This window comes from Ochotona princeps, chromosome 1, assembly GCF_030435755.1.
Source record: "Ochotona princeps isolate mOchPri1 chromosome 1, mOchPri1.hap1, whole genome shotgun sequence".
NCBI classification, from domain to species: Eukaryota; Metazoa; Chordata; class Mammalia; order Lagomorpha; family Ochotonidae; genus Ochotona; species Ochotona princeps.
Genome location: NC_080832.1, coordinates 85,324,118 through 85,337,862, shown reverse-complemented (window position 1 = coordinate 85,337,862; position 13,745 = coordinate 85,324,118). Strand labels below are relative to the sequence as shown.

General features: G+C 40.0%; 1 protein-coding gene across 4 annotated transcripts in view; it reads left to right on the top strand.

The window, feature by feature from the left end:
* The window catches only part of SMAP1 (small ArfGAP 1), a 160,411-nt gene that overhangs the window by 115,847 nt on the left and 30,819 nt on the right, over nucleotides 1-13,745 (top strand). For all 4 annotated transcript variants that reach the window (XM_058661533.1, XM_058661527.1, XM_058661520.1 and 1 more), the window contains one exon: nucleotides 9,952-10,036. In XM_058661533.1, coding sequence (XP_058517516.1) covers nucleotides 9,952-10,036 — 85 coding nt within the window. The remainder of the gene's footprint in view (nucleotides 1-9,951; nucleotides 10,037-13,745) is intronic.

Here is a 13,745-nt window from a genome sequence, read left to right as displayed (position 1 = left end):
AAATAAGTTGACCATTTATGCTTACCTAAACCGTATCTAACCTATAGGGTTTAGATTTCAAAGTTTTGGATTAATGATGCTCAACCTTTCTATATATATTTTTCAAAGATGTGTTAAGTGCATTTGTGTACACATGCACACACACACAGAAAGATCCAACCTCTTGGGTCAGTCCTCATATGCTTTTGATGGCCCCCAGGTGTGAATCAAGCTGTGAACCAGGAATGTAATCCAAGTCTCTCACCTTAGTGGTGGGAACTCAGTTACTTTAACCATTATCTCCTGCTTTCTTTGGTCGTCTTTAACAGGAAGCAAGAGTGAAGAATCAGAGCGCAGTATTCAGTACTCTGATTTGTGCTGCAGTTACTGTAAATTGTATCTACACTCCTGGACTGTGTACTTCAACCCAAAAACCATGGCACAAGGAGAAAAGACCTGTCGGACTAACTACTATCCTGGTGATACTGACATTCCAAATGAGTGCCAGTTCTATTCCTGGCTGTTCTACTTTAAATGCATCTACCTGATAATGTACCTGGAAATGGAGCAAAAGATGGCTCAAGTGCTTGGGCCATTGCTTCCTATATAGTGGGTTCAGATGTAGTTCCAGGTTCTGGCTTCTGCCTGGCCCAGTCTGGCCTTTGTTGCCATTTGAGAAGTGAACCAAGGGATGCAGGAGCTGTCTGTCTCTCCTTCTCTTTTGTAACACTTTCAAATAAATAACAATCTTAAAAAATAGTTTAATTTATAGTTTAATGTATGTGTCCTTTCTAGTTGTATTATCTTATTGAATGTGAAGAAAGTATTGTAGATACAATGGTTATGTTTTAAGATGTAGTTAGTTTTTAAAGAACATTTTGAATCTCCAGTTCTTAGAATTTCATGTTCTTGTATATTAATTCTATTACTAATTGACCAACTGAAGAATAGTGAGCCACATTGTTTAGAGATTAGGAATGGCAATAATATAGAAAGTGGAACCCCCAGAATTTTTTATTCAATTATATTTTGTGTAGTAACATGGATCATAAAAGATGATACAGTGAAACTTTGCTAATAAAAGCTTTAATAATTTGAATGAGACATCTCAATATGAATCTAAGGAAATTGCATTTTATAAAATTGCTTTATCTAAGTAAGCCTATGCTTTTGCTTGTTAGAAAATTTTATTTGCCAAATTAATAGATTGCCCAGTATTATCCACTCATAGTTGACTGCATTCCTCATTTACTAGGAGCAGATTGCCTCTGTGTTTCTAGTAGTAGGAGAATTTAAAGTGCAGTGATTTATACATAATGTCTCCCATGTCTGAGCAGATATGAAATACGAAAGGATGACAGTTTTATGAAGGAAAATGTGGTCATCATGCTATCATTCGACTGTTAAATTTCACTATAGTAATCTCTGCCCATAAATCCTAACGACACAGTAGCATCTTTATTCTTAATCTTATAAAATTTGACTTTAAGATATTACATATTTTGAGTTTATGAGAGCTGTATTTCAAAAACCTGAAAAAATTGTTATGCTGTACCATAGAAGAGAAGAACAAATTAATGGCTTATATATTAATATTTTGATGATTTATTTCTGTATCCTGATATTCTTTTGAATGATAGTATCTTTATTTCTTTATTTGAAAAGCAGAGTTGCAGAAAGTGAAATAGATGTTCCATTGTTGCTTCATGGAACTCAGTGGCCAGGCTGGGCCAGGACCAAGCCAGGAGTTACAAGCTTCACACAGGTCTACCACATGGGTTTAGGATCCCATGGACTTAAGCTGTTTTCTGCTGCTTTCCCAGGCATGTTAACAGGGAGCTGGATCAGAATTAGAGCAGCTAAGGGCTCTAACTGGTGCACATATAGGAAACTGACATTGCAGGCAGAGGTTTATTTAATACCACAGTGCTGGTCCCAGTATCATAAGAATTTTTTTTTTTAGGACCATGACTTCTTGTGTAATAGGCAAATCTTAGAGAAAGCAGACATCTTCTTGAAGATTATTTTTAATTTAGAATTTATCAGGAAACCATGTGTGTTGCATATCCGTTTAATTGTTAACTAAAATGTGTTTAGAATTTTAATTAATTTTGCTTTAAAAGCAGAGGGGGTAAGTAAGAGGAAGAAGAAGATGGAGAGAGAAAAAGGCAATCAGATTTTCCATCTGCTACTTGACTCTCAAAATGTGGGTAACGCTCAGGAACCCCCAGAACTCCAATTGCATCTCCCATATGCATGGAAGGTATCCAAATGCTTGATCCATCAGCTGTTGCCCCCCAAAGCATGCATCAACAGGAGGAGGGTGGGAAATGGGGCAGAGACCTAACCCAAACACTGCGTATCGGCTGCAGTTCTAGAGGGAACTTACTCTTGTGCCAAGTGCCTGCCCCCACCAAAGTATTTATGGAAATTTGTTAAAAGTTCTGTGAACATTAACCAGAGATCAGCAAATATGAGGAAATGTCAGATAGTTTGTAGGGAAAAAAAAGTTTAAAAAAGGTTTATTTTGGTGCAGTTTTGTGTTTTTTTGTTGTTGTTGTTTGTTTTTTTTTTTTTTTTTGGCAACACTGCATAGTTTTTTCGTAATGCATATACCCCATGAAGTTTTTGAAGGCCACTAGTACAGTTTGTTTTAGTCACAAGATGTGATTTTCAGGATGAGCACAGAATACATCTTCTGTTAAGTCCAGATTATTTAAATCTATCCCATGTCTTCGATGCTGTATAAAGGAGAAGAAGAAAACTTATCTAAACTTGATCATCTTAAATACTTGGTTTTTGGGCCTGGCACGGTAGCCTAGTGGCTGGGGTCCTTGCCTTGCATATGCTGGGATCCCATGTGGGCACTAGTTCATGTCCCAGCTGCTCCATTTCCCATCCAGCTCCCTGCCCGTGGCCTGGGGAAGCAGTGGAGGACAGCCCAAAGCCTTGGGACCCTGCACTTGTGTGGGAGACCAGGAGGAAGCTCCTGGCTACAGATCGGCTCAGCTCTGGCCATTGCAGTCACTTGGAGAGTGAATCAATAGACAGAAGATCTTCTCTGTCTCTTTTCTCTGTATATCTGACTTTCCAGTAAAAATAAATAAATCTTTAAAAACAAAAATACCACCTGATTTTTGAAATTCTAGATTATACAATGTGCCAAATAAAGGAGACTTACCAGTTCACCTATTTCTTCCTAGTTCATTTTCTAAGACCATTAATAATCCGCTTCTATCAAAAACTGAGTATCTGCCTTGTCAACTTTAACAGTATGACGGTATTGGGCAGCCCTAGCAGTGAACTGATTTAATGGCTGGAGGTTGTGCTTATTTGAAATAGGCCTTACCTCAAATTTAATGATGGTTTTGGGTTGAATATACAATATAATGGAGTAAAACACAAAACCTAGACCATAAAAATTGTATAAGTATGAATTCACCGACTACATTCTGGAGTTTCAATACAAATGTGATTTGTATATATATAAAATTTGTTCTGATCAAATTAGGATAGTCAACAGTTCCCATTTTTGACGTTACTTTATAATTAATACTGGTTGAATTTATATATATCTTTGTTTATGTAATTGTACATTTTAGGTTTTTTTGAACCATGGCAATTGCAATATTATAGGAACATTTGTTTTTCTCTAGTCTATAATTTTAGATATTATTACCCCCAAACTAAGTACTTTTTCCTTCTACAAAAAGCCTTGTAAGAGTAGTTACTAATCAAAATTGCTTTTCAATTGCTGTTGAATAGTTGTGTAGACAGTGTGTTTTTATTGGTATTTAGCTATAAAATATAAGCTGTTTATTTACCTGTGTATAATTTTAGGAAGATTTCTTAGCCATTGTGGTGCTTTGGTGTATCCCTGGCTGTTTCATAGTTAGAATAAAGAGGTTAATTTATTAGGTTTTTAGGGCCCGGCAGCATGGCCTAGTGGCTAAAGTCCTCGCCCTGAATGCCCCGGTTCTAATCCCGGCAGCTCCACTTCCCATCCCCTGCTTGTGGCCTGGGAAAGCAGTCGAGGACGGCTAACAATAAAATCTTTAAAAAAAATTTATTAAGTTTCTGATTATGTATAGAGGAGTGTGACATCTGAATTCAATCTTGGTAGCTCTCATTAATATGTGTAAGTAGTACTTGGATTATTGTGAAACAGAAAAGTAACATCAAAAGTTACTTTGGCAGACATCAGTATGTTCAAGTTACTACTTCACTACGACTGGAAGATGGAGATGCCAATTGTGACTAATGTATGGTTTGTTTAAATCCATCTGGAATAGCCAACTCTGTATCTGTACTAGTAAAGTTTAGGGCATAAAAAATCTTTAGTAATAATTTGACCTGTTGTAGAAACAAGAGAAACTTCTCTAATTTGTTAACCAATCTACTAAGAATTAACCTAACACTGGGATTTAGTTTTGTACAAATACGTGAAAAAGTTTCTTTCTAGGGATGAGCATTTGGCATGGTGGTTAAAACTTAGGACAGCAGCATTACATGTGCCTGAATTCAGGTGTGGGTTTTGCTCCTCCTTCTAACTTCTTAACACAGTCTCCAGGACGCAGCATTGCTGTCTTAAGTTAGGCAGGAGACTTGGACTGAGTACCTGGCTTTGAATTTTGACCTTACCCAACTGTGATTATTACAGGCATTTGGGACCAGGTATATAAAATGTTTATTTTTAATTTTAACCTCCCTTTCAAATATAATAGTTCTGATTTGGTGGCAAAATGCCTCATAAATAAGAATTTGAATTTGGATTTAAAGGAAATTTATCTTGGGGACCAGCATTGTGGTTTTGCAGGTTTAATCTCCTGCAATGCCTGTATCCCATTTGTGTGTTGGTTTGTGTCCTGGCTACTCCACTTCCAGTCTGGCTGCCTGCTGATGGCCTGGGAAAGCAGAGGAAGATGACCTAAGTGTATGGGCCCATGCACCTATGTGAAAGACATAGATGAAGCTCTGGGCTCCGGGCTTTGGCCTAGCCCACCTGTCCTTGGTGGAGATGTTTGTGTAGTGAACTAGTGTGTTGGGGAGATTGTTATCTCCATTTCTCTTTGTAACTCTTCCTTTCAAATAAATATGTTTTGAAAACAAAACAAAACCAAAAAAACCTGAAAATCTTCCAGATTGTTAGAACATTGGAAATAGGAGTAATACCAGTCAGGTTTTGTTGTTCACTGCATTTTCCCCTGGAACATTGAGTTTTACTGATCAGAAAAAAATAAGAATGTTTGTTACACTATTCTGTTTTTCATAGAGTATCTGAGCTTTAGTTAATGTGCATAATGTATGAATTTGGCTAGATTATGTAGGTTTCTTTTCAGATTTATTTTTGTTTGAAAGGCAGATTTACAGAAAGGAAGGGTTATCTTCCATTCACTGGTCCATTCCCCAAATGGCCACAGTCACTGGAGCTAAGCTGATCTGAAGCCAAGTGCCACATGGGTACAGGATCCCAAAGACTTGGGGCATCCTCCATTGCTTTCCTAGACCACAAGGAGGGAGCTGAATGGAAAGTACCAGCCAAGACACAGATTGGTACATAGTTACATTGCTGGCGCCTGCAGGCGGTGAATTAGCCTGTTGAGCCATGCAACTGGGTTTATTTTCAATTTAAATTTTGTTCTGATTTTAAGCAATTAACTATGTGTTAAATTTTAAATGCCTTTAAAACATAAGACCCTTTCCCAGAGTATCCAAGGGCAGTGCAAATATGCCTCAGTAAGCTTTCAGGATGATATCCTGGAACATTTGAAGTTTGCATGCGTGTGGCCTCTTACCCCAATATTCCTTTGCACATTTGGATAGTTGCATAACAGGTTGTCCAGTAATAGCTTAAAAGGGAGGGAGGAAGACTGTTCTTCATGATTTTAAGTAATCAGGTGAAAAGAATTGTTTACTTTATTACTGCAAGTCGTGTCTTTGAGATCCTTTTTGATAAATAGCATAAATCTCAGGTTGAAAAGTAAACATGTAGAAAGGATTATGTGAAACCCCTTTAAAATATATATGGTTATAAAGTGATGTTTTTGTATTTGTGATGGTTATTAAAGAAATCAGTGGTGGCAGGCTGATGTAATTTAAATCAGAAGGTGAGAGTAATATAAAAATAATGTTTTTAGAAATTACATATTGCTAATTGTGAAGAAAAAGTGAACCTAATAACAAAATTGTGAATTTGGGTAGTTATACAAGGAATGAGTTTATAAGATTGATTTGAGATATGAGAGAATGATTGAATGTTTTATTTTTTTAGTTTAAGAGAGGTGGATGTTCAAGTTCAGAATTCAGTGGTTGAAGGTCTTTTTCTTTTTTTTTTTTTTTTTTTTTTTTTTTTGTGGGTAAGACGATTATTTCCACATTGTTTTTTTTTTCCTGTATCTGGGATAAAGGGCGAGACAAAGGGAGAAGCTCCACCCAGTCTCCCACCCATCCCAGGTCCCTGACGTGGGGCATGCTCCGAGGGTCTTGCTCAAGTGGTTTTGATAGTTCAACAGTTGTGAATTGCTGCCAATCTCGCCATTCAAAGTACGATGAGGTCGCTGAAAAATCCACTGATTGACATAGTCCACCTTAGAGTCTCCGTTTGCCCAGTTTTTCACTGCCAACCTGTGTCTGAGGTAGTTGACTGACTTGTTCTGTCCTCTGTCTTTTCATGGTTAAGGTTCTGAGTCCGGCAGTTCGATTGGGGAGATGCCCAAAGAAACTTTGTCTGAGGTGTTCCCAGACCTGATTGTTGTGTGTACTTGCAAATACAGGGCCTGGTACAGTCCATCACCCCAGTCAGCTGGTGGTTGCAATTGCCAGTTTGGTTTTGTTTTCATCCCTGTCTTCCACTGGAACCAATGGGTGTTTGCAGTCCAGCCTGGTTCTGCCCAGCACACACTCAGCCCTTATATAAGCCAGTGGGAGCTGCAGCCTAGTCAGTGCGACCCTTGATAACCCCCACCAGGCCCGCCCCCTATCCCAGTTTGCCAGTATGTGCAGCAGACTAGTCCAGTCTGTCCCACATTCCATTCAGCCCTCATACATGTCTGGGCATTGAAGCTAGTTAAACCCAACCAGCCCACACACATGCTGTTGTGTGCCTTTGTGTCTAGCCACCCCAGCCGGTCGTGGTTTTCATGGTCTCCAGTGGGAGTGGTAACCCAAGAGGGAGGAGCCCACTATTTCCCTTCTAGGCCACTCCCACTCCCAGATTATGCACTCTCCGGGTGGTTCTGCAGTGTAACTTAACAGAATTAGCCCTCAGTGCCAGCTGATGTTGTGGCTAAGCCCAACCAACCGTCACCCACTCTAATTGTAGTTTGCACCACTAGAAACAATCAGCCCAGCCTGGCTTTTCCCTGATCTAGTAGCCCTGCCTGGTCTAGTCAGCCCCCATCCCAGCTCATGCTGTTGAAGCCCTGCCTGGTCTGGTCTGCCCCCATCCCAGCTCATGCTGTTGTAGCCCTGCCTGGTCTGGTCTGCCCCCCATCCCAGCCCATGCTCTCCAGTGGGAGTAGCTGTCTGGCGAGGGGGGACCCCAACACTCCCCCTTCCGGCTCCATTCCCTCCCTCCCTGGTTCTCACATGTGCTGGTTGGGCGCTGCAGTCACATCCTGTACAGGTCACTTCACCTTGGTATTCCGTAATGTGCACTGGTTTTTGTTGCAACCAAACCTGACTTGACCCACACTCTGTTCTGGTGCTCGGATTTGACAATGCGTGATGTGAACTTGTTCAGCCTGGTCTGCCCCAACCCATGCCACATGTATGCCAGTGGGAAACTTTCCATGGCCTGTTCTGGGATGTTTCCTATTATGCTTCCTGCGCTTACCTGCAGGGCTGTGTCCTGCTAGAGGAGTTGCCCAGGCTCCATCAGAACCTTTCCCAATGCCAGATTTCGTGCACACCAGTGGGTCCATGAGCCAGCCTTACTCAGTTCACCTCCTGTCCTAGCAGGAACAGTGGCTTTTCCTGACTGGCCTGGTTGAAGGTCTTTTCATCCTTACACTTTTCTTGTGTCAGCTTGGAATGTAACTGTGACTTTAACTGCTAAGGAGAATACTGTATTTCAGAAGTCATTAATAGGATGGGCTTGTGATGAAAATCAAAGAACATTTTTTTTCCAGCTTTTTCTTGGTACAGTGGTGTCTTGTTTGCCATGAGTATGGGTGATAGGGGAGCAGTGCACTTGAGGTTTCAAGCCCAATTATTGTCAGAGTCCAGATCCAGCCGAGTTCAGAACTCGAGAAGGGTGCATGGAATAGGCGTAGAGAGAAAAGAAATGGACCACTACAATTTCAGCAACATAATGGACACTGCAAGAAAGCGGTCCTCTTTATTTATACAGAAGCAGTCACAATTTCTGGCACAAACTTTTTTTTTTAATTAATTACATTGCATTATGTGACACAGTTTCATAGGCTCTGGAATTCCCCCAAACCCTCCCCCACCCCATGGTGGATTCCTCCACCTTGTTACATTACCAAAGTTCAAGTTCAGTTGAGATTCTTTCATTGCAAGCATATACCAAGCATAGAGTCCAGCATCTTATTGTCCAGATAAATTCAGCAGTTTGTTGGGAAGACCATCTCTGGTCTGCAGGTAGAGCTGGCAAAATATCATTCTGATCAATTAAAAGCCCCAACATAACATCAACAAGAATTTACAACATTATGGAATTAATTGACATAGTATTGAGTAAGCAATATGTTAAAAAATGCAAGTTCTCAACAACCTCCTGTGACTACTTCATTGACATTTCAATTTTAGTTAATACACAACCAACTTCTATACACCCTAAAATGGCTATGGGATACTATTCAGCTGTCTCATGTCTGTTTTCATTTTAGTATTTAGCAGTTTATACTGTTGAAGCATAATTTTGCTGAACTTGGCAGATTTTAGGATAGTCTAAACTGGCTTATAACTCTAACAAGACATATGTCAACAGTTGAGGTGCAGAACGGTTTTAAGAGGGGTGTGCAGAGAAATCTTCAGTACCTTAGTGAAGAGTGACTAATCTTTGTGTCCCAACTAGTAAGGTATGTGTGAGTCCATGCTGACCGTTTCCTGTCTGGTTCTAAGTTTTCCTTGTTTTTCTTTGTCTATCTATTCTAATTTTGTTTGTTTGTTTGTTTGTTTTGATGGGGGGCTCTGGAGCGACCCTGATGGTCATTACTAGAGAGGATGGGGATCCAAAGTTGGAACTAAGTAAGGACCAGAGAAAGCTCTGGCACAGACTTTCGATGTCATGGTCAAGTGGGTGTTTCCAAGGATAATTCTGCCAGTTGTTTCACCTTAAAGTTCTCAAGTTTTCTATCAGTAACACATTTCTATTACAATCCTCATTCTACAACTTAATTTTGATTCAGTTAAGGGAGGAAATTCATCACGAAAAAGGGGGAACCTAATGACCAAGGCTGGTCAAACAGGGGCAGCAGAGACAGAGACAGCATGAATTGTAAAAGGCCCTTTGGCAAGACTTAGCAGCAGCATCAACTTCCAAGCTCCCATTGATAGTAAAGACCAACTGCCACAGTGGCAAACAATGCCTAAATAGATTATAAAATTCTCAGCGGGGTTGTCCGGTGTCCATGCAAAGGGAGGTAGAACCGCCTTCATGTGGTTGTAGAAACATCCCCTGGGCCTTGCCATGCAGCGGGAAATTCCGTGCAACCTTGCCTGCAATGGAACAGTTCTCTTCACGCCTTCGTGTCCCTCACACCCACTGCACAGACCCCAGCAAATTATAGGAAGAGTCAAATGTGTTTAGACATGATTTTAGGGTTCCACCACAAGTTAATGAATCATATATATTTGCTCTTGATATAGCGGTAAACGGTCTGGGCTTCATTGTAAATGTTTGCTATGCTTCGTTATTAATGCTAGCTACATCAAAAGCATATTGTTTATTGCTACTTGTTGATTGATAAAAATTAATAAATATAATCTTCTATTTTCAAGCTACAGAAAAAAGAAGATCAACAATTAGAGCCTAAAAAAAGTACCAGCCCTAAAAAAGCTGCAGAACCCACTGTTGATCTTCTAGGACTTGGTAAGTAATAATAACAAGTCATCACTAGAGTTGTAAAACAACTCTATCCTGAGTAGACCATGAGACACCTATTAACTGAATTGGAAAGTGGTTTGTTTGGCTTACAAAAAAAGAGATCTTTAATAAGGAAGCCGGTGTATGTCAGTGGTCTCCTCATTGAAGCACACATAATGAGTTCCTACGGGGAAAAGGAGGTATGAAAGTAGTCTTCAAAGACTTTTGGTAGATGTGACATCTCATTTTTCTGTTTTAAATAGAGAAATAGTGGTTCACCCCCTCCACGAGCACCATCTTTCTCTGTTTTTTTAGAGAATGTTTCTCTTAACAAAATAATTCTGAAAAAGCCTTACTGTAAATAACATTGAAATGTAATTTTTGATAACTTAAATAGCAGATTTTATACCCAAATCTAGTGGCTTATTGTATATAAATATAGCTGATGAGTATAAAAAGGGCTCATTTTAATTTAATCGTACTTATTCTCATAGCTGATGGAAAATATGAGGGGTTTAAAAAGTTTTTGGAATATGCTACAGAAATGTTGAAATTCATATATATGCAAAGTGTCTTTAGAAAATGGTAAACACATGCTATGAAAAAATGCATGGATTTCCTTTTTTGTTTTGTTAAAGTACAAGAATCCTTATAGTTTTAGAAACAATGTTGAGCATGCAGTCCAATATTTAAAAAGGGACACCATATATAAACTAATGGTTTAAACATTTGAGGGGGCCCGGCACAGTTGCCGAGTAGCTAAAGTCCTCTCCTTGCATGTGCAGGGATTCCATGTGGGTGCTGGTTCATATCCTGGCTGCTTTACTTCCCATCCAGCTCCCTGCTTGTGATCTGGAAAGAAGTCGAGGGCAGCCCAAAGCCTTGGGACCCTGCACTCGTGTGGGAGACCAGGAAGAAGCTCCTGGTTCCTGGCTTTGGACATACTCAGCTCTGGCCATTGCAGCCACTTGGGGAGTGAACTAGTGGACAAAATATCTTTCATTCTGTCTGTCCCCCCCATAAATCTGCCTTATATAAATAAACCTTATTCAGAAAAGGCATGAAAAGTGTTTATATGTACCAATTTTTTCTTTTTTTATTATTAATGTTCTCTCTTTTTTTATTGCATTTCATTTTATTTAATTAATTACATTACATTATGTGATACATTTTTTATGCACTGGGATTCCCCCCGCCCCTCCCCTCACCCTCCCCCCACGGCGGATTGCTCCACCCCGTTGCCTTTCCATAGTTCTAATTCAGTTGAGATTCTTTCATTGGAGGTATTTACCAAGTATAAAGTCCAGCATCTTATTGTCCTGGTAAGTTCAATGGTTTCTTGGTGAGACTATCTCTGGTCTGAAGGTAGAGCCAGCAGAGTATCATCCCAATCAATTAAAAGCCCCAACATAATATTTCCAACCATTTACAACATTGTGGCATTAATTGACATGGTATTGATTAACCAGTATGTTACTAGGAAAATGCAGGTTCTCAACCACAACCTGTGACTTTTTCATAGACATTTCAATTTTGGTTTGTATTCAACCGTGTTCTGTACACCTTAAAATGGCTTAGATTGCTATTCAGCTGTCTCATGCCTATTTTAATGTTAGTATTTAGCATTTTATAGCATTGAAGCACGTTTTCGCTGAACCTGGCTGTTTTTCAGGTGGTCTAACTCTATAATTCTAACAGGATATATGTCAACAGTTTAGGTGAGCATGTTTAGAAGGGGTGTGCAGAGAAATCTTCCATACCCCAGTGAGGAGTAACTAATCTTTGTGTCCCACCCAGTGAGTTATAAGTGCATTCCCGCTGACCGTTTCCTGTCTGTTTCTAAGCTTTCCTTGTTGTTCTCTGTCTATCTATTCTAGTTTTGTTTGTTTGTTTGTTTGTTTTGAGGGGTTTCTGGAGCGCTCCTGATGGTTATTACGAGAGGGGGTGGGGACCCAAAATTGGAAGCAGACAAGGGCCAGAAAAAGCTCCTCTCCCTAGTCCCGAAGGAAGTTTACTGTTCTTCTGTTTCTGCGGACCGCTCAGGGATCCTGGTTGTTGTTCCAATGACCTTGGATCCTGCAAGGCAGGATTTGGGCTTCTTCCATCCCATGTGGTAGATCCAATTGGGGGTGGGTGACCTCAGAGTTCTTGGTCTCCAAAGGCACTCCATTTCCCCGTGGTCTCCTTGGCAGTAGGGATGTAGTCCTGGGTGCTCATACTGATAGTCCTTGGTGAGGATCTAGGAGTCTTCAGGTTTGGGATAAAAGCCTCCTCCTGTCCGCCTGCTCCATTCTGGGGACCCCCTCCCTGCTCTATGTGCATGACCTCCTGTTAAGAGGTTGTTAGGATTACTCCTGATTCCCCCATTTGCCTTTGTAGTTTTGCTACTATCTAATGGTAATTTGAGTCTGTTGTCTATGAGTTACCAGTTATGATCCTGATAGGTTATATTTCCCGTCTTCATCTCACCTTCTAGGGTGATGTAAGATTTCTCTGCTATCCCTCCCCATTTCCAAGTATCATGGGGTCTTACAAGTACATTAGGTTTTACAATTCTTTGATGTAGATCATAAGCAATCTGCCTCATATCATTGGTTACTTCACAATATCTTATTGCATGAGATACAGGCTATTTGGGGTTGAGATAATATTACTGTTTTTTGGATTGACATCATTTCGTAACAGCTACAATGATCACAATAACAACAACAACAACATCATCAACAACAAATTGTAGCACCCTGCTAAAATAATGTGCCACTGAGTAAGCAACACATGCTTAACTAAAAGGAAACACAGAAGTCTTTTGGGAAATGTGATGCCATCATATACTTCATGAACACTGGATGAATTCTACTAGAGAATAGAGATTATTTGGAAGCAAACAGACATAAAAACGTCAAAACATATGAGATACAGCCAAAAGAGCAAACAGACAATCACCGAAAAAAAAAGTATAGATTGGACTGTTGGAGTTACACTTTCCATATTGGCCTCCTTATATGAGAGAGAATATATGGTATTTGTTCTTTTGTGATTGACTCGTTTCACTGCGCATAATGGCTTCTCGTTGGGACCACCTGGTTTTAAATAGAATAATATCATTCTTCTTAATAGCTGAATAATATTCGATAGAGTAGATGTACCACAGTTTCTTTAACCACTCTTCCTTGGACGCACATCTGTTTTGTTTCCATGACATTGCTATTGTAGATTGTGCTGCTGTAAATACAGGATTTCAGATCCCCTTCTCATATGCAGATTTCACTCCTTTTGGGTATATTCCTAAGAGCGGGATTGCTAGGTCATATGGCAGGTTTATTTGCAATTTTCCAGGCACTCTCCATATGGATTTCCACAGTGGTTGTACTAGCCTACACTCCCACCAGCAGTGAAGGAGGGTGCCTTTCTCCCCACATCCACGCCAGCAGGTGTTGTTTTTCAAGTTCTGAATGTAGGCCAGTCTCACGGGAGTTAGGTGGTACCTCAAGGTGGTTTTCATTTGTATCTCTCAGATGGCTAGAGAGCCTGGGCATCTTTTCATATGTCTGTTAGTCATTTGAACCTATTCTTTTGAGAAATGTCTGTTCATTTCCTTTGCCCATTTTGCTACAGGGTTTGTTTTTTCACTATCCCTGGGTTTCTGAAGCTCTTTGTGGATTCTGGATATTAGTCCCCTAGCATTCGTGTAGAATGCAAAAATTTTCTCCCATTC